This window comes from Mytilus edulis, chromosome 6, assembly GCF_963676685.1.
Source record: "Mytilus edulis chromosome 6, xbMytEdul2.2, whole genome shotgun sequence".
Lineage (NCBI taxonomy): Eukaryota > Metazoa > Mollusca > Bivalvia > Mytilida > Mytilidae > Mytilus > Mytilus edulis.
Window position 1 is genome coordinate 84,096,298 of NC_092349.1, and position 25,333 is coordinate 84,121,630.

Consider the following 25,333-nt stretch of genomic DNA (forward strand, 5'->3'; position numbering starts at 1 on the left):
GCACTTTTCCCTTTGGACGGGCGCCATCCTTCAATTATGTTCTACATACATGTACATAGAGATGGCAAACCAATAAAACAAGACACTTTGCATGCAATGAAAGGCAAATAGGGAATATTTTAAGCGGTTATAAAGTTTAATACTTCGAAAAATCAATGTGGAAAACAGTTATTACAGATTTAAACATGCAATGAAGTTTTATTGGTATCAGTAACTTTATTTTGTATCATAAACATGTATCACCTAAACGTATTATCGAAACTCTTTTCTTTTGCTCAATGGACCTTTTCTTCACTTTTCTCTCACATAAATATTGTTGAAAGTATCTATGTGAATTAGATTAACAGATTACCGTCGGCATACTCTCATAAAACTGGAGCCAATTACACAGGGGAGGTTACAAAGATTGTGCACGAGTTCAGATTTTCAATACCTACATAGTGTATTATATGTCAATTAAAGCATTTAAAAGTTATAAAGTGCAATTGTGCTGTTATAGATCTTACCCTAAGTATCAAATGAAATGAAATACTCTTTCATAAAATTCATTCAAAATCGTTTTGCTTCGTTATTTAGTAAAGGTCACACAACCTTCAAAGATAAACATGACATTTATCATTTCGGGGCCCTTTATTGCTGACTTTGCGGTATGGGCTTGTTCATTTTTGAAGAAAGTACGGTGTCCTATAAATATATAGTTGTTAATTTCTGTGTCATTTGGTCTCTTGAGAAGAGTTGTCTCATTTACAATCATACCACATCTTCTTTATTATATTAAACCTAAATTTGACTTCTGTGTACAAAGGTTATTACATATAAAGGATTATGATTTATATGAATAAACAAAAATATAATTGCAACTTAAACTATTTAATAGTTTTGCTTATAGTTTAACGTGCAAATAATATACGATTATAAGGTCAATATATTTTTTTTTCTTTTATGGTCAAACATACAATGTTAAAGTTGATCGCTAGAAAATGTTATGACAGTCATTATGAATAATTAAAAGCCCATCTTCTTTTTTCTGGGATCTTAATGTATAATGAACATTTACCACATATTACCGTCATGTCAGGCAATATAACAATTAATTACAAATATAAAGCAGATCGAAAAATTGATTTTTGTTTTTTATGACCCTAAACTGACAGCTTGTAAATTTGACTTTGATGTGCAGTGTTAGTAAATGGGGGAAAGTTGTTTTATGTGTGTTTTCTTTAAGAATTACCATGTTTACGTGATATTAAGTTTTATAGATTTAAATGTAAAGATAATGGATGTTTTAACATAAGTCAGGTAAGTGCTTCTACTTAACGTAAAGTTACATAATACACTCCTGAAATGAATAGACCCCTATCACAATGCACGTCGAATGATTATAATTGTTCTAAGGAGAACTGGTCCAAAATTATCCTATCTCTTTATTTGCAGTGTTCATACAAACATATTTTATTGAAGATCAATTATTCTACTCGTGTTGACTCAATTCTTATTATCCTCTTTTTCTAAAAAAAAAAAAAAAAAACAACAACAAAAAAGGATAGATTGTAAGTTCCTCGCCATTTCCGTAAGACTTGTATCGTTTCCATCTACATGTATAAGGTGTCAGACCACCAATTACTCCCTCCAATTTAGAACGTAGTCCTACTTTGACACAAAATAGTGCTTTTGATGTCATTGTTTACTTAAACTAACCAACAAATTTGCAGAAATGAAACTTTTGGTGAAAGGGGAATTTATTTAGACCATTTTGAGCCAAAATTCACTTGTCTATGAGTTTGCATTAAAAATTCAGGATTAATGCGCTACATAGAACACTAATTTAAGATTTCCAGAAAACCGGGAGTTATTTTGGTAGTACCTGTCTTTTCAAAATCAGAAATTTGTTACAAGACTTTAAACATTGGTTGAAAATTGGCATGTAGGAAGGTGATACATGTACAATTCAGGATATACCTGGTTTCCTTGAAGTTAAACTTAAGGTAAAATATTTAGAAAGCTGTGAAAATTGCAAAATTTGGTTGAACAGATAGGGATTTTTAATTGGTGGTCTGACACCTTTAAAAGACTGAACTAAGATGTATCTATTATTCCTACTTTCAAGGTTAAATATTAAAACCGACTTATATTTGATTCAGAATTGACTTAATAACAAAAATCCACTTTGTGTCTTTACTCTTTACGATAATACTTATTTCCTAAAATATTTGATTAATCACTTCCTTATGAAAACTAATGTAAAAATCATTTAACTTTATAAACCGACACTCTCGACGAATTTGATCTTGTTATAACGTATACGTAAACCTACAAAAATGATAAAAGGGGAGGGGGTTCATGACTTCACTTACCATGACAATCCAGAGATGTTAAGTTCACAGACAAAGACTTCACGTACCATGACAATACAGAGGTTTGGCTCATATACAATGACTCCACGTATGATGTTATTGCAGGAGGTTTGGGTCATATGCAATGAGTTCACGTACCATGTCATTGCAGCATGTTTGGCTCATATTCAATATCTTCACGTGTCAATGTAGGAGGTTGGGATCACATACAATGACTTCACGTACCATGCCAATACATTGGGAGGTTTGGCTCACAGGTAATGACTTCACGTACCATGACAATACACTGAGAGGTTTGGCTCACAGGCAATGACTTCACGTACCATGCCAATACACTGAGAGGTTTAGCTCACAGGCAATGACTTCACGTACCATGACAATCCAGAGATGTTTGACTTACTTGCAATATCTGCACTAACCAAAAGGGGGTGACTCACATGCAATTACGTCACATACCATGATAATGCAAAGTAGGGGGGATTTATTCGCCAGTAGACCCTCGATACTCGATATATTAGCAAAGCTATATAAACTTTTTTATTTTTAATTGAAGCAACTGTATATCAAAATAAGTGTATCAATGTACGCGTATCAGTAGTCTGTTATACCATTAGCTTTGTTTTAATTATATATTGACAGTTTAATTTTACCTATTTACAAATTTAATCGACGCTAATATTGATGATCATTTAGACTCCAATCTCCATACATGTCAAACAGTCTGCATTTGGAGAAACAATGACTCAGACAGTGAATTGTGTAAATCGAAATCAACAAAAATCAATGAAAAAATCTTGTTATTGTTTAATTGAATGGTTTCTTGGTTCAAAATATATATTCAAATAATCGTTAATCATAGATGATCATAGATGTGATGATAAATTTAACAGGATATTATAGACAAGACAAATATCCGTTTCCTCGGATAAAAAACAAAACGAAATATCAATATTATATATGGCTTTACACATGCAATACGATTTGTGGAGATGATTTAATAATAAAGATACAGTTGATATAAGAAAGATTGAATCTGCTATAAAAATTTAATTAAAATTTTCAATTTTGTATGGAAATTACGCACTGTAGAAATTGTAAAAAGGAGTCTCTAAACAATATCCACAACTCCTATGGCAAGTGACATTGTTATATAACATATTTTTTATAAATCTTCATTTACTAAAGAATGTGAATGTATAGAATTCGTCATAAGTGGGACATGTTCAATAAAGGGTTTAACTCGCCATGTCAATTACAAAATCATAATAGCATATAGTTTCACTTTTTTACAATGACATTCAATGAAGTATGAAATCTTTAAGAGACATTTTACACCGATTTTTTTTTTCTCGTTTGCAAACAGCTGCATAACATGCATAATGAGTATTTCTAACTGCATACTAGTGCATGTATATTCATTCATATTTTAATATGAACCAATGCCATAAGGGAAATTCCCGTTTGCCTAGACCTCAACGACAGTCCGCCATTGTCACACACGGGACCACAAATTATGTATTAAAGTTAACGTAAGTTATTATTAAATATTGTTTACAATTCATTTCCGCTTAACATGACATTAAGTATTGTGTTTATATTTATAGGACTGAATAATTAACATCTCTTTTCTTTCTATTTTCAGTCAAATCAAATTTAAGGTTTTTGTAAGGATGAAAGAGTTATATTTTATAAGTGTTTCATATATTGAGTGTGTCATCTAAATTCTGCTCGAACTTTCTGCATGTTTATTCTTCTTCAAGCATTAGTTTTTTTACATTCAGGCAATACACATAAAAACGAGTTTTCTAGATTAAAAGTAACATTTTTTTTATGATCCTTCTATCTGTCTTCGTGGTTATAATGGTTATCGATTAGTTTCGAGTAAAAACATAGAACACACAGCTTTCATGATACCCCAACATTAGACCAATTCAAAATACCCTAAGTATAATGGGCCTCAACAAAATGTTTGTAAAATCACTGTTTTACCACTATCGAGTCTATATTGTCAATGTTAGACAAATACTATGAAATTTGGTGATACCCAGGTACCCAGGGCAAATCCTTAGGTAAAAATCACATCAAAAATTAGTTAGTTATAACCGTAGTATGTTTAATATTCAAGTATATCAGTTTAATCATTTCTTTAAATATCCAACAATATCACGGATGGAGAGTGGTCCAATTGGCACTCATACCACATCTTCTTATATCTATGTATATTCTTTCCATAGTTTTGTATACTATGTACCTCAAATATAGATTTAACGGCTTTATTGCTTTATTTTGGAGGTCAACGTTAGTATAGTAAACAATAGCCTATATGAACATACAAAAACTAAACCACTATCTAAATATTGTCGTACTAAGTACACTGTAAATCCATTAGATTCATCTTTCTTGTTGATACAATACATTTTTTCGCTGTATTGAAGATCCATTGGTAGCCTTTGGGTTTTAAGTTTAAACATGTTTATTTATAGTGGATAGGGAAACAAGTTTTGCAACTTATATTAATCCTTTTCCACTTTGCGGGTGCGAGTGCCTGCTCTTTTTCGAAATCTACAAGGGTGTCCTTAACGTGCAAGATATATGGCCCTCTCTTAACACGGGTCAGCCATTTATCGTCCCTTTCTGATGGACTATCATCGTTTCCTCAAGACCATACTCGCAAATGGTGTCAAGGGAGAGCCGAATATTCAGTTGGCTGTTTTCTGCTTTTTGGTCGGGTTGTTGTCACTTTGACACATTCCCTATTTCCATTCTCGATTTTATGGATAATGTTCAGCGATTTATATACGGTAGTTCATTCATTGTTAACACATTCATTTCCAACGAGATATAATCGTTTGGAAAATTAAATAAGTTGCAAGTGAAATCCCACAGAATCCGAGAACAATTTATTAACATAACGAATTTTAAATTGCAAACATGGACATGTTGCTGAGATAATTTATATTAATCTCTAATATTAAGTCAATATTGGTGTATAAATTCAATGTGAGAGAAAGAATAAACATCTTATATAAATTTCCATATCATATTTAAATATCTATCAATCAGAAGCCAATGATGTGTATTAGATCTCTGATTGTACATTTAAACATCTGAGGTTTGACACCTGATTAATGTAACCCATGAAACATACATGATTTGGCAAATTTCTAATATTTTTTTTTCATTTCTGCGTCTATGTTGATCTAAAACCAATGTGTGTCTTAATCTATCATGGTCTAATATCAGATGTTAGTTTGACTGACGGCTCATTAGGGAATTGATATGTTTTACATTTGATTAACCTTGGTTTAGTAGTTTCTACTCGTGAGTAGAAATGTAACGACGTGTTCCCTCAAACATGAAATGAGTATGTCAATGATGAATATAAGACGGTCGGGAAATATGTGTATCATGAATTTTTAAACAAAATGTTCAGAAAAACAATAAAAACTGAGTAAATAAGTATCATTTTTATGGTGATGCATATCTTATTGGAAGTGTCCACCATTGAAATGTAATACTTTTATACATTCGATTCATTTTATTTTGGAGGGGGGGGGGGGGGGGGGGGGGTTACGGAGCAGTTTGAATATGAATGTTCTAGCCTTATTATAACTAAAGATGAAAGTCCTTGTTTTTTTTTCTACGTGTTGAGTGCCTCACTATGACTTTGAGGTGAAAAACAGCAATTAAAGCACTGTTCCTTTGGTTTGTGTGTGTTTTTGTTGTGCATGTAATGATTGTGTGTTTATGGATGAATACCCCATATCCTTTGTTTTTCTATTAAATGAACTTTACACCTTAATGGACGACTATGATTGCATAGTAGACCCCCTCATAGTCACCCGGCTGCACACTACGTATAACAGTGACCCATCTGCCTTGTACAGGACATAATGACCATCAGGGGCGGATCCAGCCATTTTAAAAAGGGGGTGTTCCCAACCCAGAGTAAAGGGGGGGGGGGGGGGGGGGGGGGGTTCCAACTATATGCTCCCATTCAAATGCATTGAACGGCCAAAAAAACGGGGGTTCCAACCCCCGGAACCCCCCCCCCCCCCCCCCGCCCCCACCCCCTCTGGATCCGCGCCTGACCATACTGAAATGAACGTAACAAAGTTACAACACTGCACTGTACATAACATAGTAACCAAACTGCAATGCACGTGACAATGTAACATAACTGAAGCGTATACTACGGTAACCCATCTGCACTGTATGTGACATGGTAACCAAATTAAACTGTACGTGACAAAGTTACATTATGATATATGGCTCAGTATGGATGGACCCATGTGACAAGAATTTCGTACTGAATTACAAAATGATCCAAAATTTGTATACAGTGTTAAGTAAATTTAAAGAGGTCTATTGAAAATAGGTTTTTATTTTTTTTCTCGAAAGAGTTCAATTGAAAATAGGGTTTAACCTTTTTCTTCTAAAAGGTGGATGTTCGGGTTTTCCAGTGAAGAAATATAATCTAGATTTTTTAAATTTCAAACCTCGACAGGAAACATCCCTCTCTCGCCACTCGATGATACTTATGATTACCTTAGTTGACGTGTAAAATAGTTACTAAAAAATATAAAGCTGTACTATACATTAACATATAAACTGTAATTCATAGTGGCTCAACTTGTGTACCATACTTTATGTAAGATAAAATTGAGAGTACAAAAAAAAAGTGCTGTGCAATATTTGTACGATATACTTAACAAAATGATTTGGGACAACCTAACTGTATGAAAGTAAAAACAATAATTTGGTTTTTCATATAAATCAGCGTAAGATTGTACTGATTTGAAGATATAATCTGTTTTCCTCTTTCCATTCAGTTATCTTCAACTTGCAGCTCTTAGACTTATCAAACTTCGTACCAAGAATTTTAGCCATAAGCGATTTTAAATTAACAAAAACAAATTATGTTTCAAAGACTGTTTCATATAAGAAAAATCGAATTGGCCTCATGAATCAATCAGTGAAATGTATACTTTGTTATAGAAGTATCAGTAGGGCATATTTTTTTGTATTCTGTTATATTCCTCTATTCATGGATTATTTAATTAGTTCTAAACTGTAGAAACGATGGGAAAACAAGTAAGAGGATTAACAAATACAGAACCAGAATGAAAATATTATATGCTATGTTGATTATAGTCAAAGATAACGTATTGTTATATCAGTTGTAATATTAATTTGGTACATAACCTTATTGATTATGTAAGGAGTATCTAGCAGATGAAAATTGATAAAATAAATCTTCGAAAATATTTTTAAATGGTTCCTTGCAAAATTACTAATAAGACACTTTTAAGACGTAGGTTTATAAATAAACACATACGTTTCTTCAATATGACAAACTGTATAGACAAATGTATTAAAGTATGGAGACGTGGTATTATTGCTAAGACATGAGGCTTTTATTTACTTTGCAGTATTCGAATAACGTGGATGTAAGTCACCGTATAGCCTTCAACACTGAGTGAATTTAACACAATATCTTCAACTATAAACGACCCGATGACATCGTAAGGCAATTTAAACGAGTAATTAAACGTACTCTTATCACAAATCAATATACATATACTTTTACAATAACAACAAGAGTACCGGGAGCTACTAAAATCTAGTTAAACTTAATAAATAAATGATGTTCTCTCAGACTAAATATATGTAGTTCTATGGCCTTGGTATCATCTTTGATAAATGTTTATAGTCGTTGTGGGTGACCTGACGGACTACTATTGCCCTAAACGTTACTATTGAGTATTGCCCTGAACGTAAGATGTTTTAGATATCGATATTTACTTTCAATATTTCCTCCGGGATATTAGTCAAATATATTAATTACAAAACTATAGTTGTAGGTTTGATTTTCTACTTCTTCTGATTGAGATAGATATTATCTTATATATGTTGTTTGTTTCACGGACATTGATCATGTTTTCTTTCTCTTTCAGCCAAACTAATAGTCCCCTTGTGATCAGCAAAATTCGTTTTGAAGAATAAACGAGGAGTGAAATAAGCTTCCTACACTTGTAAAGGAAAATATCTTCGATCTATGACAACTGAAAGGGAGAATTATATCAATGTTTATCTATATATGTTACTAAACGTTTACCCACGAGATAATTGGTTGTCCGGAGCTGTAACATACTGACTTGTGTGACTATATCGGTTTCTACAGAGGATATCAGATTACTATTCCCCATGCATGCTAGGCAACATTATTAGCTGGTATGTACTAAAACTTGTGTAAATTGGAATACTGTTGACGTTTCAAATTAAAAAATATTGGATAATATCACACTTCTGAAAGATAATTTCATGTTTCAAATTAAAAAAATATTGGATAATATCACCCTTCTCAAAGATGTTCATAAATTATGACTCGTGACGGATTTAATTAAAGCTTTCAATCTTCTAACGTGTGAAGTATCCGTGGAATTATTAGAGATATGGAGGATGGGAGTTATCATTTTTCTGTCACCAGAAGTTTCGTACCTTTGTTGATAGAAAAGAAATACAAACTTTATTGAATATTTAGTCTTGAGGAGGAATTTCATCTTCTTTTAATATTCTTCGTGAAAAGATTTATTGGAAAATCACATGATTAAAAAGATATCATCGAAAACAAATTGAATAATTTTAACCACCGTTATTAGTAATTTGTATAATCTGTAAAAAAAATCATGGAAGTTATCAAAGATATACTGTAAGCCGATTACAGTTTATTATTTTAAAAGTAAAAAGGTGCAAAGCTTTCTCACGAGCTGTATTCCCGCAAAATCTTACCATGTCGATAAAATCAGATAAGGATGAGAAGTCTGCGGACATTGAGTTACAAACAGTTGGTCAACAGAAAGTAAGGATAGAAAATGGGAACGTCCCGAAAGACCAAACGCATTCGGACTCGGAATCGCCGAACAACAGTTTCTCACTACAACAAAGAAAGCAAACAAAATGGACTAGTGTTCGTCATGTGATTCAAGCGGCAAATGTCGTAAAAAAACCAATGAGTGCAAAGAAAAAAGGATCTCTTAGTCGACAGGATTCTTTTCTGAAGAAATTTTCTACGCGACAGCATTATAAAACTGACTCGGAAGAATCTGTTGACTCGGACGATGAGATGCCGGGCGTTGTGTATGTACATAATGACGTGACTGTATTCAAACCGGACGGTTCGCCGATGTTCTACTGGTTACTTATAGTCACCATTGCTGTGTTGTATAATCTATGGACGTGTATAGTTAGACAAGCTTTCCGTGAACTACAGTACGACCATAAGTATATGTGGATAACGTTTGATATTGTTAGTGATCTAATATACATTCTAGACATTGTGGCTCAACTACGTACGGGATATTTAGAGCAAGGATTAATGGTGCTGGATGGCGTAAAGTTAGCTAAAAGATATATACGTTCTAACTATTTCAAAGTAGACATAATTACTTTATTACCGTTTGACTTTATACAATTTGCCGTTGGTTGGCAACCATTGCTGAGATTCCCACGATTTCTTAAAGTGCATAGGTCACTTCGATTTTTATATATGCTAGAGACAAGAACGGCATATCCAAATTTTGTGCGCGTTGCGAATTTAACGCACATGCTATTCCTTGGGTGTCATTGGTTTGCTGCGTTTTATTTTATGATTTCTGAAGCTGAAGGTTTTCACAGTGAATGGTCATATCCACAGCCATCCGGAAGTCACCAAGCCTTGACCCGGAAGTATTTAGCGTCTCTGTTTTGGTCTACTTTAACCTTGACTACTATTGGCGATTTACCGCCACCGGAAACAAACTGGGAGTAAGTAATATACTATGTTTTCTTAAATTAGATAAAATTCAAATTTAAAACAGTCAACAATCACGAAAAACAAATTGGTACATGTTTTATAAGAGACTTAATGGAAGAAATTAACGAGGTAAATGTGCACTAAATAGTCGGGAAAATGGATTTACTAAAAATCATACTGTTTCAGCCATCATGTCGGAAAATAATATAAGATGGTCAAATGGATGATTTTAAATAATCCCTAAATTAAAATGACATGTCAAAAGCCGAAATGTCATGCAATGAAATTGTTACTCCAGTATACACAACTACAAAAAACACCCCCTATTAATTCACCCTGACAAATTTTTTTTCTTTATTTTCTATCATTTTTCATAATGTTCCAACAGAAGTCCGCTCCAAGGTCGTTATTTACATGTTCTAAAGCAACTGTAATCACCAACACTGGACACGTATGGTCAGAGTTGAATTATAGCACAATTAATCAATCGGTCAACATAACCGAGGAAACTGAATTAAGCTTAAATAAGAAATTCAATATCTTCCGTCTTGTTTGGATCTATAACTTGTGTATGCCACTGTGACATGTGTCATAGATACTCGATATGGGTCTTAATATTTTTATATTTATATTTATATTGAATAGATGCACAGACCAAAACTGTGTAATAAAATATATTTTCATTTAAAATCTGTATACGAATTCAAATCGGATTATCTAGAAATATTTTGCATTATCAAAGTCATGTAATCAACTTTTTACATCTTTTTTCCCTCATAGAAATGTATCGTTTAAGTAATTGGATTACGTTGTTTCTTTGACGGTTACGTAGTAATGCTGTTATAATTTAATACAACATTTTAATTTATTATATCTACCTTTTTTAATACTTCGCACGAGAAAGGATTTAACATACAAATAACTTTTAAATTAGTTTTATTACGCTTTATAATGACAACTTGTTATATATACAGATGTTGAAATTTAAGTTTATAATTATTCTACTGCATTTGTGGTTTACATTTTGTTTAATTGTTCATAGCACGTTCATAGAAAAGAGAAATCTTCTGCTAATTTTTAAAAGTATTTATTTAGATATTATACATTAAGGGCGTTAGTCCGAAAAGGTCTCTGGAACGGGTGTAACTTATTGACACTAATATACTTTTGAAATTGCAGAATGATGGTTTTCAATAATTTAGGAGGGTCCTCCATGTTTTTATCAATTTTTATTAAAAAGCATGATAAAATACAGGGTGTTTATATATCTCAACTTGTACGATTCGCTCGTGTATGTAACAATGTTTTAGATTTTAACGAGAGAAATTTATGTATTACTGAAAAATTATTACACCAGGTTTTCGATATCACAAACTAGTCAAAACATTTACTAAATTTTATCATCGGTATAAGGACATCATTCGTAAATATCTCAACATGCAGACTTCTTATACGTTCAGGTATTTCACATCCAATTTTTTATGGAAATATTCTTTATAAAGCACAAAGGTGTCAGTATTCACCTCAAAAACTAACAAAACCTTTGAATAGACTTATTAAGAAGGGATATAGTTACGATACTAATGTCAGGTCATTAAAGATTGCATATTTTGGCGTTAATATTGATTCACTTATAGGGTCTTTGCATCGGAACTAAACACATTTATTCAAAAACCAGTTGTTGGCATGACACGGGTTATGTTCTTCTCATATACATTGTATGTTATGATGGTATGATACTAAACCCCTAACGAGAAGGATTGTGCCTGATGTTCATATGATGAAATCATAATCTTTCAGTCAGTTTAATTGAAGTCTGGAGCTGGCATGTCAGTTAACTGCTAGTAGTCTGCTGTTATTTATGTATTATTGTCATTTTGTTTATTTTCTTTGGTTACATCTTCTGACATCAGACTCGGACTTCTCTTGAACTGAATTTTAATGTACGTATTGTTATGCGTTTACTTTTCTACATAATGGTTAGAGGTATAGGGGGAGGGTTGAGATCTCACAAACATGTTTAACCCCGCCGCATTTTTGCGCCTGTCCCAAGTCAGGAGCCTCTGGCCTTTGTTAGTCTTGTATTATTTTAATTTTAGTTTCTTGTGTACAATTTGGAAATTAGTATGGCGTTCATTATCACTGAACTAGTATATATTTGTTTAGGGGCCAGTTGAAGGATGTTTCCGGGTGCGGGAATTTCTCGCTACATTGAAGACCTGTTCAGGCGCGGATCCAGAGGGGGGGTTCCGGGGGTTGGACCCCCCCTTTTTTTGGACGATCAATGCATTTGAATGGGGACATGTAATTGGAACCCCCCCCCCTTGTCCTGGGTTAGGAACCCCCCCCCCCCTTTTTAAAATGGCCGGATCCGCCCCTGCTGTTGGTGACCTTCTGCTGTTGTTTTTTTTCTATGGTCGGGTTGTTGTCTCTATGCTATTTTATTCCACGACATCTTGGTGTAAATACATTACGATATTCTACTTCAACCTTGAGTAGATGTGTTTTAAAAGATAAATAAGAGTTTAAGAAGTCACTTGGTCTAAGGTCAAGGTCTTATATCAAACGATATTATGAATCATATCTTAAGTAAGCAACACAAAATGATTTTCAATCAGGCTACTTGTATATGAGCAAGCCTGGAGTATCTGAGATTGATGAGAGTGTGGGGGAAATTAGCTTGGTCACAGAAGTATAATATATCTTTCTTTTCTGTATTTTGAGAAATTGGTGTTGATGGCAAATTTTAAACAGTTTCTGCATGTTTAATTTATTTTCATTTTTTTTATACTCGTAATTTAGTCTGAGGGCTTAGTACAATGTATATTGTATTAGACACTTGGAGTCTGTGTTGTTGACCTCTGGTTGTCCTTGATTTATTTATCACGTGGGTTGATATATAATTGACGGTTAGATTTTTATATACCATCAAATTGATATTACAGTTCGCAGTAATTCTCAAAATACGATTTTTACGTTCTCTGAAACGCAGGCGGAGCAGTTCTGTAAATTTCTAACGCTTTTCTAAAAGCAAAATGAAAAGTTCGTGGACCTTTTAACAATTTATTTTCTGTACTCAATACCTTATTGTACTTTCTTTGTGAATATTAAATGCATTGTCATGTGACTCTTAATAATTAACCGCATTTCCTCATCATAATATATTATTTTGCATATTTAATATCAACTAACAAAACCGCAGACAATTAACATAACATTCTTGATTGGATAAAATTATAACTTAGTTTACCTGTTAGAAAAATTCTGTCTGAGTATTTAAATGTCCTTTATATTGTTTGGAAGATAGCGTGTCAGTTAAAAATAATGCAGCTGCAGTAATTTTATAAACACCAAAATGTCGTTAAATGAAATTGAATACCCTGCATTTCTATATTCTGTTTACTCCCAATAGTGCCTCATTTGCACCGTTATCTGATTGTAGCATTAGTACAATTCATGGGGCAAATATCCTATGAAAGAAAAATACGCAAATCATATTCATCTTTCTTAATTTTGATTTTTTTGAATTTTCTTTCCTATTCACTTTCTATGTTTCATTGTTGTTCTTGACTTTTCTATGTTGTGTCTTATGTACTTTTAGTTGTCTGTTTGTCTTTTTTTTTTATTTTAAGCAAGGTTTTAAAGAAATAATTTTACACTAGTAATTTTATGGGACCTTTATAGTTTGCTGTTCGATATGAGCCTAGGTTCCGTGTTGAAGACCGTATCTTGACCTATAATGGTTTACTTTTATAAACTGACTTGGATGGAGAGTTGTCTCATTGGCACTCATACCATATCTACATATATCTTTTTAACCAAAGAGCAGACGAAGACAGAGAAATAGGCCAATATATGCCTCATTTCAAACATAAGTTAAATTACAGTCTAGACAGACGTGAATAAATGCAGAGATTATCAAAGTTCTGATGACATACCAAATTTCTCAAAGGACACGAACACGGAAAAAAAATGACAAAATCACAGACTTTGGATTGATGAATCCATTAAAATGTCGCGAGGGAAACTTCTTCTTTAAACTATCATTCCCTCAATAATTGGAATAAAAGAGGTAAAGCGAAAAAAATCGCAAAATAAAAATCTGTTCGGAAAAAAACGCACTCAATTCAATGGTATATAGTCATAACAGACATAAAAATCAATACAGTAATACAAATAGTACTCTATCCAAGAACGTTCAAAGTTACGGAAGGCTAAGCTAATACTATCCTCTACTAAAACAATAATGATATCTTTATAAAAAAAAAGATGTGGTTTGATTGTCTATAGGTCACCGTACGGCCTTCAACAATGCGTAAAGCCCATACCGCATAGTCAGCTATAACAGGCCCCGAAATGACCATGTAAAACAATTCAAACGAGAAAACTAACGGCCTAATTTATGTACAATTGAACGAAAAACAAATATGTAACACATGCACAAACGACAACCACTGAATTACAGGCTCCTGACTTGGGACAGTGACATACATACAGAATGTGGCGGGGTTAAACAATTTAGCGGGATCACAACCCTCTCCCTAGTGGTATAACAGTACAACATAAGAACGAACTATAAAAATTAGTTGAAAAAGGCTTTACTCATCAGATGGACAAAAGTTCAAGTGGACGTGGCTTTGTACATAGATTGTATTTTAAATGTAATCTAGTACCTTAATTATTTTGCGTTTTTTTTTCTAAATCAGACAGTTGGTTTTCATTTTTAAATTGTTTCGCATTTTGTTCTCCCGTTACCGTTTATGGCTTAATACATTAACTTGACTTTACTCATTGTTGAAGGCTATATCTTTGGTATTTTCCTTTATCAGCATAATTATAATTATTATATATCAAAAAGGAACAAACTTTTAGTCAGGTACTCTGAAGTTATTTAGCTTTAAATAAAGATTTGTTTGTGTGAAATGATCTTTTAAAAGTACATGTATACTTATGATATGTTTAAAACGGTTGTCAATACCAAAACTAAAACAAATTACTCTGAAAACAATGTCTTTTGAATTTCTTGCAGGTTTTCAAGTAACATAAATACTTTGGTAGTTATATATTCCGCTGATCTACGATTACTTCATCCTCGTTGGAGAGAATGATTACGGGGAGGGACTAAATTATTCAGAATAATCTAAAGTCTTGTATGATTCGTATAGCACAAAGGTCTTTATTTTCTATCAGAAATTAAGCCAAAGAAATCGTTATTCTCGCATATACCACCCGTAGGGGTGTATTGATATGCTAGTAACTAAATGTATCTTTGTTTGCAAAGTTAATCATTATTCTACTTGAACCACTTAAACCACTATACCAATTTGGAACAAAATTGGATACAAATATCTGAATTGTCTTTTAACAGTTATATACATACATATATATTTTTGTCAATTGACCAACATGATTGCCAATCATAAGAATGAATAGGCTTGACCTCGACTGAATATAGAGTGATACATCATAAATCATAATCAAATTGTTGGTAATTAATAGATAACCAATTGCAACAAAACATCATATAAAATATTTAAATCTTTTTGATTGATCGCGTCTGCAATGGCTTACAAACATGGTTTATTTCTCAGCTCATTTATGTGGTCTTTTTTTAGCGATGTGAGCAAATGCTCCGTGTTGAAGGTCGTACTTGATTTGGTTTTTACATATTGTGACTTGTTTGGAGATTTGTCTCATTGGCGTCTCTAAGTACCCCGTAATGCTGTTTTGTTTTTCTTCATTTGTTAGACGTATACGTATGTATATAAACATTAAATCAGCTACTAGATGGAAAACATAACATTGCAAAGTTATTATTTGTTGTATTAAAGCATAAGATCTCACGCTAGTGACGAGTGATGGGGAACTATACAGGAAAATGGCTGTTCGATCAATAAATACGTTCGTGTTCTAACGAATACCTCTGTGTCAGATTGCTTTAAAACTTGCCTAGCATCTAATGCAAACCAGACTTATGAATCAATGTTTTAAATTTGATCTTCATTTTCTTTCTGCTCTGTAGAATAAGTTTCATTACTTTTCATCCTTTTAAGATGTAATGAAAGTCTATATTTGTCAGTTTGTTTTCCGCCCTTTCAGTAATGCATGAAATATCTATTTTACATCGCTTGCAATTTGAAGCCTTGATATTACATAATACAAATTTTTGTTTTCACTAAAACTCATTACTTCTTGATTATTCTAAAACTATAGTCTATACAATTGGTCTCCAAATAGATAGATAATATCAGACTTGTCAATTAATGCATGCACTGCAGTCTGCATTCCTATATTTAAGGAATGACTGTAGTATTTTTTTCTTTCTATGAAGAACTAACATGAAATGTGGTGCACACGAGTTATTTAAAGGTGTGCAAGACATTTTAAAGATTATTTCGAATAGATGGGGACAAAAAGTATAGTCAATTCTTAACTATCATTTCTCGGGAACTGATTTGTACAATATCAGGTTCAAACATCTTCTATATGGTCGGGTTGCTGTCTTTTTGACACATTCCCCATTTCCATTCTCAATATTAATTTTATTTATCTGTTTAAGACAATTATATTGGTTCATACAATATTTGGTTTAGCAATCGCCTGGTTATGCATTGTTCCCCCTGTTATCTCTTGTTACAGTACTCTATTTTATTGATCTGCATGTTTCAATGATACTGTTGATTATATAATAAGTACATTACCCTGTTCAAACAGGTGTATTTTTGTTTACTTTGTTTGTGTATTTATGTGTAGGTGTTGTTGTTTTTTTTATTAATCTCTTTTCTTCTTGGGTTTCTTTTGTTGCCTCACTTTGTTTTGTTTTATAGTTTAACTTATTTCTTTTTACAGTATACAGATTCCCAGGAACCTGATGTTCAGTGGTTGTCGTTAGTTGGTGCAGTTCATAAGACTTAGTGTTTCTCGTTTCTAATTTTTTGTTGATTTTCCCGTTTGAATGATTTTACACCAGTCCTTTAGGGGCCCTTTGTAACTTGCTGTTCAGTGGGAACCAAGACTCCGTGTTGAAAGCCGTACGTTGACCTATGATGGTTTACTTTTACGAATTGTGACTAGGAATTGTCTCATTAGTACTAATACAAAATCTTCTTGTAAAATTGAAAATCGAAATGGGGAATATGTCAACGAGACAACAACCAGACCATAAAACAGACAACAGCAGAAGGTCGCCGATAGGTCTTCAATGCAACGGGAAACTCCCGCACACGGGGACGTCCTTCAGCTGGCGCCTAAACAAATATCTATACTAGTACAGTGATGACGGACGCCATACTAAACTCTGAATTATACACAAGAAACTAAAATTGAAAATCATACAAGATTTATATAATGTAATTTACTCTAAATATCTTGTGTTTCAGGTACATTTGTACCTGTTAAATGTACCTGTTTGTGATTGGTAGTTACCTCATTGGTGTGTTTATATTTTGTTTTTCAGGTACCTGTTTGTGATTGGTAGTTACCTCATTGGTGTGTTTATATTTTGTTTTTCAGGACCAGTTTGTGATTGGTAGTTACTTCATTGGTGTATTTATATTTTGTTTTTCAGGTACCTGTTTGTGATTGGTAGTTACCTCATTGGTGTGTTTATATTTGCTACAATTGTAGGTAAGTAGAAAAAATATACTGGCGATGCTGAAAACAAGATGATGGGAACATAATGAAATGGACAAGGAGGTATAATTATTGATCTGATTGGTCAATGACTTCCTACTGATTTTGGTTAAAAGAAAAGCACCAACAGAAAAACAGAAAACCTACCATAATTGTTTTTTGTTCATTTTTTACATAAACTAGGCCGTTAGTTTTCTCGTTTGAATTGTTTTACATTGTCATTTTGGGACCTTTTTATAACTAAATATGTGGTATAGGCTTTGCTCATTGTTGAAGGCCGTACGGTGACCTATAGTTGTTGATTTCTGTGTTATTTGGTCTCTTGTGGAGAGTTGTCTCATTGGCAATCATATCACATCTTTTTTTTTTACAAATAAAATTATTTCGGAAAGATTAAAATAACAAAATTGAATAACTCTTTCAAAAACGGAGACTTTGCGTGATTTTCAAGGTCGCTGTTTTACTTTTGACACACTTCGTGACTCTCATGATTTGTAAAAAGTGGGTTGTAATTCGCATTCGGTAACATTTACGGAGAAAGGCGACACAACGTATCGCTCTAGGTACACATAAGGTTATCTTCATATTATGTAAAGTTCACAATTAAGAGATTGTAGTTATCTCTTGTAGTAGATAATGAAACGAAAATAGTTACGATTAAAACAATTTTAAATATCATGATCCAACAAAAAAATACAGGAGTGCTATAAATAGATTTCTGTACAATGAATAAACATTTTACCGTCTCATTTGCCCGATCTTGACTTATTTACCTAAAAGGGTCCATAGTGATTATGTAATTCTTCAATAGCTTATCAAAATTGAGAATAGAAATGGGGAATAATTCAAAGCAACAAAAACCCGACCAAAGAGCAAATAACAACCGAAGGTCATCAATGGGTCTTCAACGCAACAAGAAAATACCGCTCTTAGTAGTTTGGACCTGTATGAAGAACATGTACATATCTTTTCTCATGGCCGTTATGATACATTTGTAAGATGATTGACATAGATTTTATTTTTATCTGTAGTACGTTAATTCAGGAACACAGTTGTCCATACTTGTATGTCAAGATAAAGCTTTCTTGATTATACTATCTCTCCAGAAATATTCATGTTTTTTTTACATGATATTGACTGTATAAATCATATTTTAGGCCTTTTCCCACTTGCTTAACCATGTCAATCATCACCATTAGAATAGCTTTACACTGACAATATTACGACTTAACGGTGCGAATAGTGAACGGAGGCTTGACATAGAATTACTTCTGACAAGATGTTAATCGTAGTCTTGTTTCTTATTTATTTATAAAACATAATGTGCGAATGAAACTATTTAGTAACTTATTTTTTACATAAACTTTTGTATTTTAAAAGCTCCTGAAGCTTCAAACTACTGATTTATTTTTCGGAACATCATCACATCCGTTTTCCTTCTTATGTTCATTCTCAGAAGCTAATTATTAGGATTTAACTGCATATTTTCAAATATTGGTAATAAACATATTCAACTGCAACAATGAGTTTTTTTTAATGACACAAAATCCATTTAACTCCTCAAAACTATTGTTAATAATTAACACAGAAAAAAGTAATACAACTAAAATGACGAGCTCCGAGGAAACTTCTAAACGGAAAGTCCTTGAGAAAAGGGCAAAATCAAAAGCTAAAACACATCAAACGAATGAAATTCAATAACAACTGTCAAATATTCCTGACTTGGTTCTGGAAATTTCTAATCATTAGAAAATGATTGATTAAAGAAACTTAATCTCTGATCGTTACAAATGATACAAGTTGTTATTTCTATCTATATATCACTAAGTAACACAACTTTTTATGCCCCACCTACGATAGTAGAGGGGCATTATGTTTTCTGGTCTGTGCGTCCGTTCGTTCGTCTGTCCGTTCGTTCGTCTGTCCGTTCGTTCGTCTGTCCGTTCGTTCGTCTGTCCGTTCGTTCGTCCGTCCGTTCGTTCGTCCGTCCGTCTGTCCCGCTTCAGGTTAAAGTTTTTGATGAAGTTTAAGTCCGATCAACTTGAAACTTAGTATACATGTGCCCTATGATATGATCTTTCTAATTTTAATGCCAAATTAGAGAATTTATTCCAATGTCACGGTCCACTAAACATAGAAAGTGCGAGTAGGGCATCCGTGTACTGTGGACACATTCTTGTTTTATAGAAATTTAGGCGAACAATTGTATCCTCTTGTAGAGAACATATAGTAAAAATGAATTAAAAGTGCTTTCGATAGTGTTTCTGTACATCATAAAAATAACTGTAGTACATCTTCTATAATTGACTAACAAAGGTACATTAATGGCATTATTGGTGTTCAATGTTTGATATATGTCGTGTCATTTTAAAGTCTGAACTTGAGTAGTCTGCAATATCAAGTTTGAATGATGTAAAATTGATATCAATGACTTTTTCAGGACAAGTTGGTAATGTGATTACGAACAGGAATGCCAGTCGACTTGAGTTTGAACGGCTCTTGGTACGTTGTAATGATCAGTTGATGTCGTATTGACAACTAATAATCTACAAATCTATCGCTAATTGAAAATATGTAGATGTAATTACGATTCTGTATTTGGAGGGAATAAATATTTGTTTACTTGATTTACAGACACGTTGGAGTGTCAGAGGGTGATATTCACTCGATCAAAACTCAATAATATTAGACAACCTTAAGGTCGCAATGTAATATTTGTAGAGAAAATATATTAGCCAACCTTAAGGTCGCAATGTAATATTTGTATAGAAATAATATTCTTATGTCAAACACTTATCGTGCTGCCCACGAAATGATATTGATGATAATTTTCGTATTTGTTAAGATGATATTTTTCTAACTTTTGCTATAAAGAATCGACAGTGTCACTATACAAAACAATTTTACTTTGCTAAGATGATTTTTTTCTATGAATAATTGACAGCGTTGCTATTGAAAACAATTTAAACTATAAAGAAAAGATAGGTGGGATCAATCTTTGCAATGAAAAAACATCCTACAACAACAATTACCTTTAGAAAATAAAATAAAATCAGACAAAATCAGATGTTAAGACCAACGGAAAATTAGTCTAGTGTGTATAGCATATGGCTGGTTGTAAATCTTCCAGAGTCTAGACAAATTCTATTTCTACTACACATAAACGGTTATCAAAAATTAAATCCATACTAATGACATAAAACTGTAATATGGCTGTATTAGATTAGACTAAATATTTCTTATTACAAAATGCTGGCATTTTACAATTATTATATTACTATAATAAGAATTGACAAGAGAAAACGTCAAAAAGCCAGCAGCAAAACGAGAATAAACCCAACGTGTAAATACATGTACATCTAGATGTTTAAGTATTCAACAAAATAAAATATATCATATAGGAGAAAAATTCATCGTAGAAGTTTCATTATAATCTTGTAGTATTTTAAAATATGATGATTGGGGTGCGAAAAAAGTTGGTATTGTTTATAAAGTAATAATTAGAAAAACGTTATGTAGGTTACTAAAGGCAACAGTAGTATACCGCTGTTACAATTTTATGTAATTATCTGTAGTTTACAACACAGATTCTTGAAACCTAAAAGAATGAGTGCATCCGTTTAAATAGAGTTGTTTGAGATTTGTCTTCTCCAATTTTCAAAATTTCGGAGCCCAAGTCTTTTTTAATTTTTTCATAAAGTTCTAACTTGGGAGGTCCCAAATACTAAAACATATCGAGACTGTTCGACTTCATTTATCATGTTGTTTAAAACATTCCATTTTCCCCATTAAATATTTTCATACATTTGTCAATGCTCAGTTTTATAGAAAATTCTCTGCAACCGAGTCATTTGATTTTTTTTATCCATTTTAAGAATAGAAAAAAAACATGTATACACTAATACACTATAGATTTTTAAAACATTTTTTATTAACATCGAATTGTAGGACGGAGCCAAGCTTTATATGCGGATGCACAATGTTCCCCCACCTGTACAGAGGAGAGTCCAGCGATGGTATGACTATGTATGGACAAGGTATCCTCGATCTCTTTATCTTCTATTACGATTTCAGGCTATAATAGGACGGTCTCGCCTATGGTTATTAGAGCCAAGATAATATATATAAGTAAATTTTTTTGCTGACGCTCTGTTAATTAGAAAAGAAAATAGTGAGAAATGAATGTCGGCTTTGGTGAAGGTATATCCAAAATTCTTTGAAATAAGCAAATTTGTTAATGTTCTTCATTCATACTACTTGGAACATTCTGGAACCATGGAGAACCATTTAAAAATGGCACTTTTTCAATAATTAGAAAAGAGAATTATTCTGGATAACTGTGACAAATGCAGAATTCGAAAGAAGATGCAAACACATCTTATTAACATATTCCCTATCATTACATCACAGAAAACAACTAATCCTTTTAGTGTAACTTAAAGTATGAATTGACAAGAAAAAATAAAAATAAATGTAAATTAGCGAAGTATACAAATTGTATTTCTACTCGTACGAAATAAAATAAAAAAAACATCCTTACAAGCTTCGCTTCGACCTGATTCTAAAGCTCGTACTAATAGTTTTCTATTTTTATCGGTATTGTGTAATACATCTTTCATACGTCAAAGGACGCTAAACTGAGAATATCATTGCTTAATAGAACCAGTATAGTTCGGATAAGGTAGAATTAGTAGTACTAGTAGTATAGTAGTGCTAATTGTTCAAATGTTTATTTATTTCAGAGGAAGAATGACTGGTTCCGACATAAACTCTCTGGGACTCTTGCCAGATAAACTTAAAACAGAACTAGCAATACATGTCAACTTAGAAACTCTTAAAAAGGTACAATTTAGTATAAAGTAAGGCATGATGAGGTTATTACACAACCAACTCGTTTAATCATCTTTACTGCATTGAATAATTACGTAAAGTCATTGTTTATAGTTCTTTAATGTTTGCGAGCTGTCCATTAGATGTTGTTGTGGAACTTTTCCTCTCAACAAGACATAAAACACTTGAAATTGTGGGATCTGTCAAAACAAAAGGAATGTTCAAGATTGATGTAAATATCCTCTGAAAACATCAATTGGCTATATATAAAGAGCCTTTTCTTTAATTATGTAATTATTCAATCAAAACTTAGTTATTATAACTAAAAATATATGACTTAAAATTAACAAGCACCTGATCACAGTTTACACATGTTAGCAATTACATTGTACACTAGCTGTGAACTTGTTAGCTAATATTTTATTTTCTTCCGTTAATGTTGTGAAGCATAGAATTGAGAACGGAAATGGGAATGAGTCAAAGAGACAAAACCCCGACCATAGGGCAGACAACAGCGGAAGCCAAACAATGGGTATTCAATGCAACAAGAAACCCTCGCACCCTGTGGAGTCCTTCAGCTGGCCCCTAGACAAATATGTTACTAGTTCAGTGATTATAGACGTCATGCTAAACTCCGAATTATACACAAGAAACTAAAATTAAAAACCATACAAGACTAACAAAGGCCAGAGTCTCCTGACTTGGGACAGACACAAAAATGTACGGAGTTGTGGTATATGTACATGACTGTACATTTGAGAATTGAAATACTCTTCATGAATTTAGAACCTTAACATGAGGATTGAAACTGTGATGCATTATAACAGGTATACGGATTGTTACCAAATCTCATTTCACGTGAAATGCTTCTTTGTCTGCGATTCGTTGTGCATCTTCTAAGCTGTAAACAAAGACAGCAGTTGATGGCATATTCGAAACTAGAATTTAATTCATCACTTGTTAGTTATTGTTTTTCATATTTGATGTCGTATTAAAGGCTACTTAACACATGTGATTTGTTTCAACTTTTCTGCTTTTTCATAGTTACTGTAATAGTTCTTCCATTATTCAGGATCATTTGTTGAATTGTTTAGACTGGCTTAACTCTACCGTTCCATAATTTTTACAAATCTATATTCAAGAAAACGGATGACTTATCCCATTTTTTAAACGAGCCAAATGAGAGATGGTGTGAAAACGTCTGGCTTTTCAAATTATAGCAAACACATGGATTAATTCTATTTTCTACGAAATCACGATGAGCACTCATTAGAATCGAATAAGCAATCTGTTTTAATTTAATATAATTTGAAACTCGTTTCATCCTATCACTGTTCAATTGGCCGATAACAGTTTTATGCAAATTGATTGCTGCAAATAAATGGAGAGAAAAAGCCACAAATAACAAATCAATAAATATCCCTAATTTTCTAATACACTTGGTGAACTGCGTCCCAATAGATCTTTAGGTAAATTTAACCAAAAAAACATTTTGACTTGTAGTACATTTGTTAAAGATCTGAAGGGTGCGTTTTAATTACCGACATCTAACAGGCCATCACATGACTTCGATTAAACTAACTGATACACGTAGTATATTTGCCTGTTAATTATAAATATATTGGTATGCCTTTTTATGTGTGTGGCTCTGATCTGGTTGTAGATTAACATCTAAGAAATAGTTAAATTCATGTTTATGATTTGTGTCATTATTGTTTCATTATTGTAACAGTTATAAAAATCATTGTAGTACATTGCTTTGCTCTTTATGGGCCCTTTAATTGGAATAAAAATATCTTATCGTAGGACATTTAAAATTATAATAACAATTAGACATCAACAACTTGTAAACCAATAAACGACCGAGCACACCGGCTTCCTCCATCAAAAAACATTAGCCGTCACGAAATTTCCATTAGTGCTAAAAGTGGTGTTAAACACCATAAATCAGCTAAGCAATACAACCAGCTTACTTTTAAATGAATGAAGCATGCCCACACACTTATTGTAGACACGACATATTGGCGTGTTGCATATCATTTTTTCTCCAAATTAGAACCTGTTAATTGGATGCATAGTTTTATGTATACGGATTATGATATGCTAGGTACAGAGGTGAGCTTGTCAATTTATATTGGAGTAAACACTGCTGCCACATGCATGGTTCAAACTCACAACATCAGTGTGTTTGTTACCAACATAGTTCATCTTCAATTTTACAGAAACAAAAAACTGTTATCTTTAACTCGTAATCAAAGTTCACGATACAGTTGTATTTTCACTATCGATTTGTGTTTATAGATTATTGCAAATTAGTAGATTAATCCAGGAAATTAAGCAAACACAATACACTTCGATTGAATTTTCTGATTTTGTTTTACTAAAACGCATAAGACAATGTCACGCATCACTTTTGATTAAAAGACCTTACAAGAATCATTTAATTACTTGTATGGTACGATTTCTCTATTTTAGTCCAGGATTATAATACAAATGGTGATTGATTAACACCTTGCTTTTGTCGTTCTTTGTTCTAGTGACTAAAAGAGAGTCGAAAGATAATAGAGGGACAGTCAAACTCATAAATAGAAAATAAACTGTCCACGCCATGGTTAAAGAAGGAAAAAGGCAAACAGATAAATTATAGTACACAAGACACAACATGTAAAATAGGGACTGATGTACACAAAAATATTATTATGTTGAGTCTGTCCTTCAAACG

General features: G+C 32.7%; 1 protein-coding gene across 4 annotated transcripts in view; it reads left to right on the top strand.

The window, feature by feature from the left end:
- The window catches only part of LOC139528694 (cyclic nucleotide-gated channel rod photoreceptor subunit alpha-like), a 43,870-nt gene that overhangs the window by 3,601 nt on the left and 14,936 nt on the right, over nucleotides 1-25,333 (top strand). For 2 of the 4 annotated variants that reach the window (XM_071324819.1, XM_071324816.1), the window contains exons 2-6: nucleotides 8,312-10,160; nucleotides 17,717-17,775; nucleotides 20,222-20,283; nucleotides 21,730-21,818; nucleotides 22,524-22,623. In XM_071324819.1, the coding sequence (XP_071180920.1) occupies nucleotides 9,148-10,160; nucleotides 17,717-17,775; nucleotides 20,222-20,283; nucleotides 21,730-21,818; nucleotides 22,524-22,623 (1,323 nt within the window). In that variant the 5' untranslated portion in view covers nucleotides 8,312-9,147. Of the gene's footprint in view, nucleotides 1-1,129; nucleotides 1,300-2,595; nucleotides 3,884-8,311; nucleotides 10,161-17,716; nucleotides 17,776-20,221; nucleotides 20,284-21,729; nucleotides 21,819-22,523; nucleotides 22,624-25,333 lie in introns of those variants that run through there. The other 2 variants (XM_071324818.1, XM_071324817.1) reach the window with 2 other exon arrangements.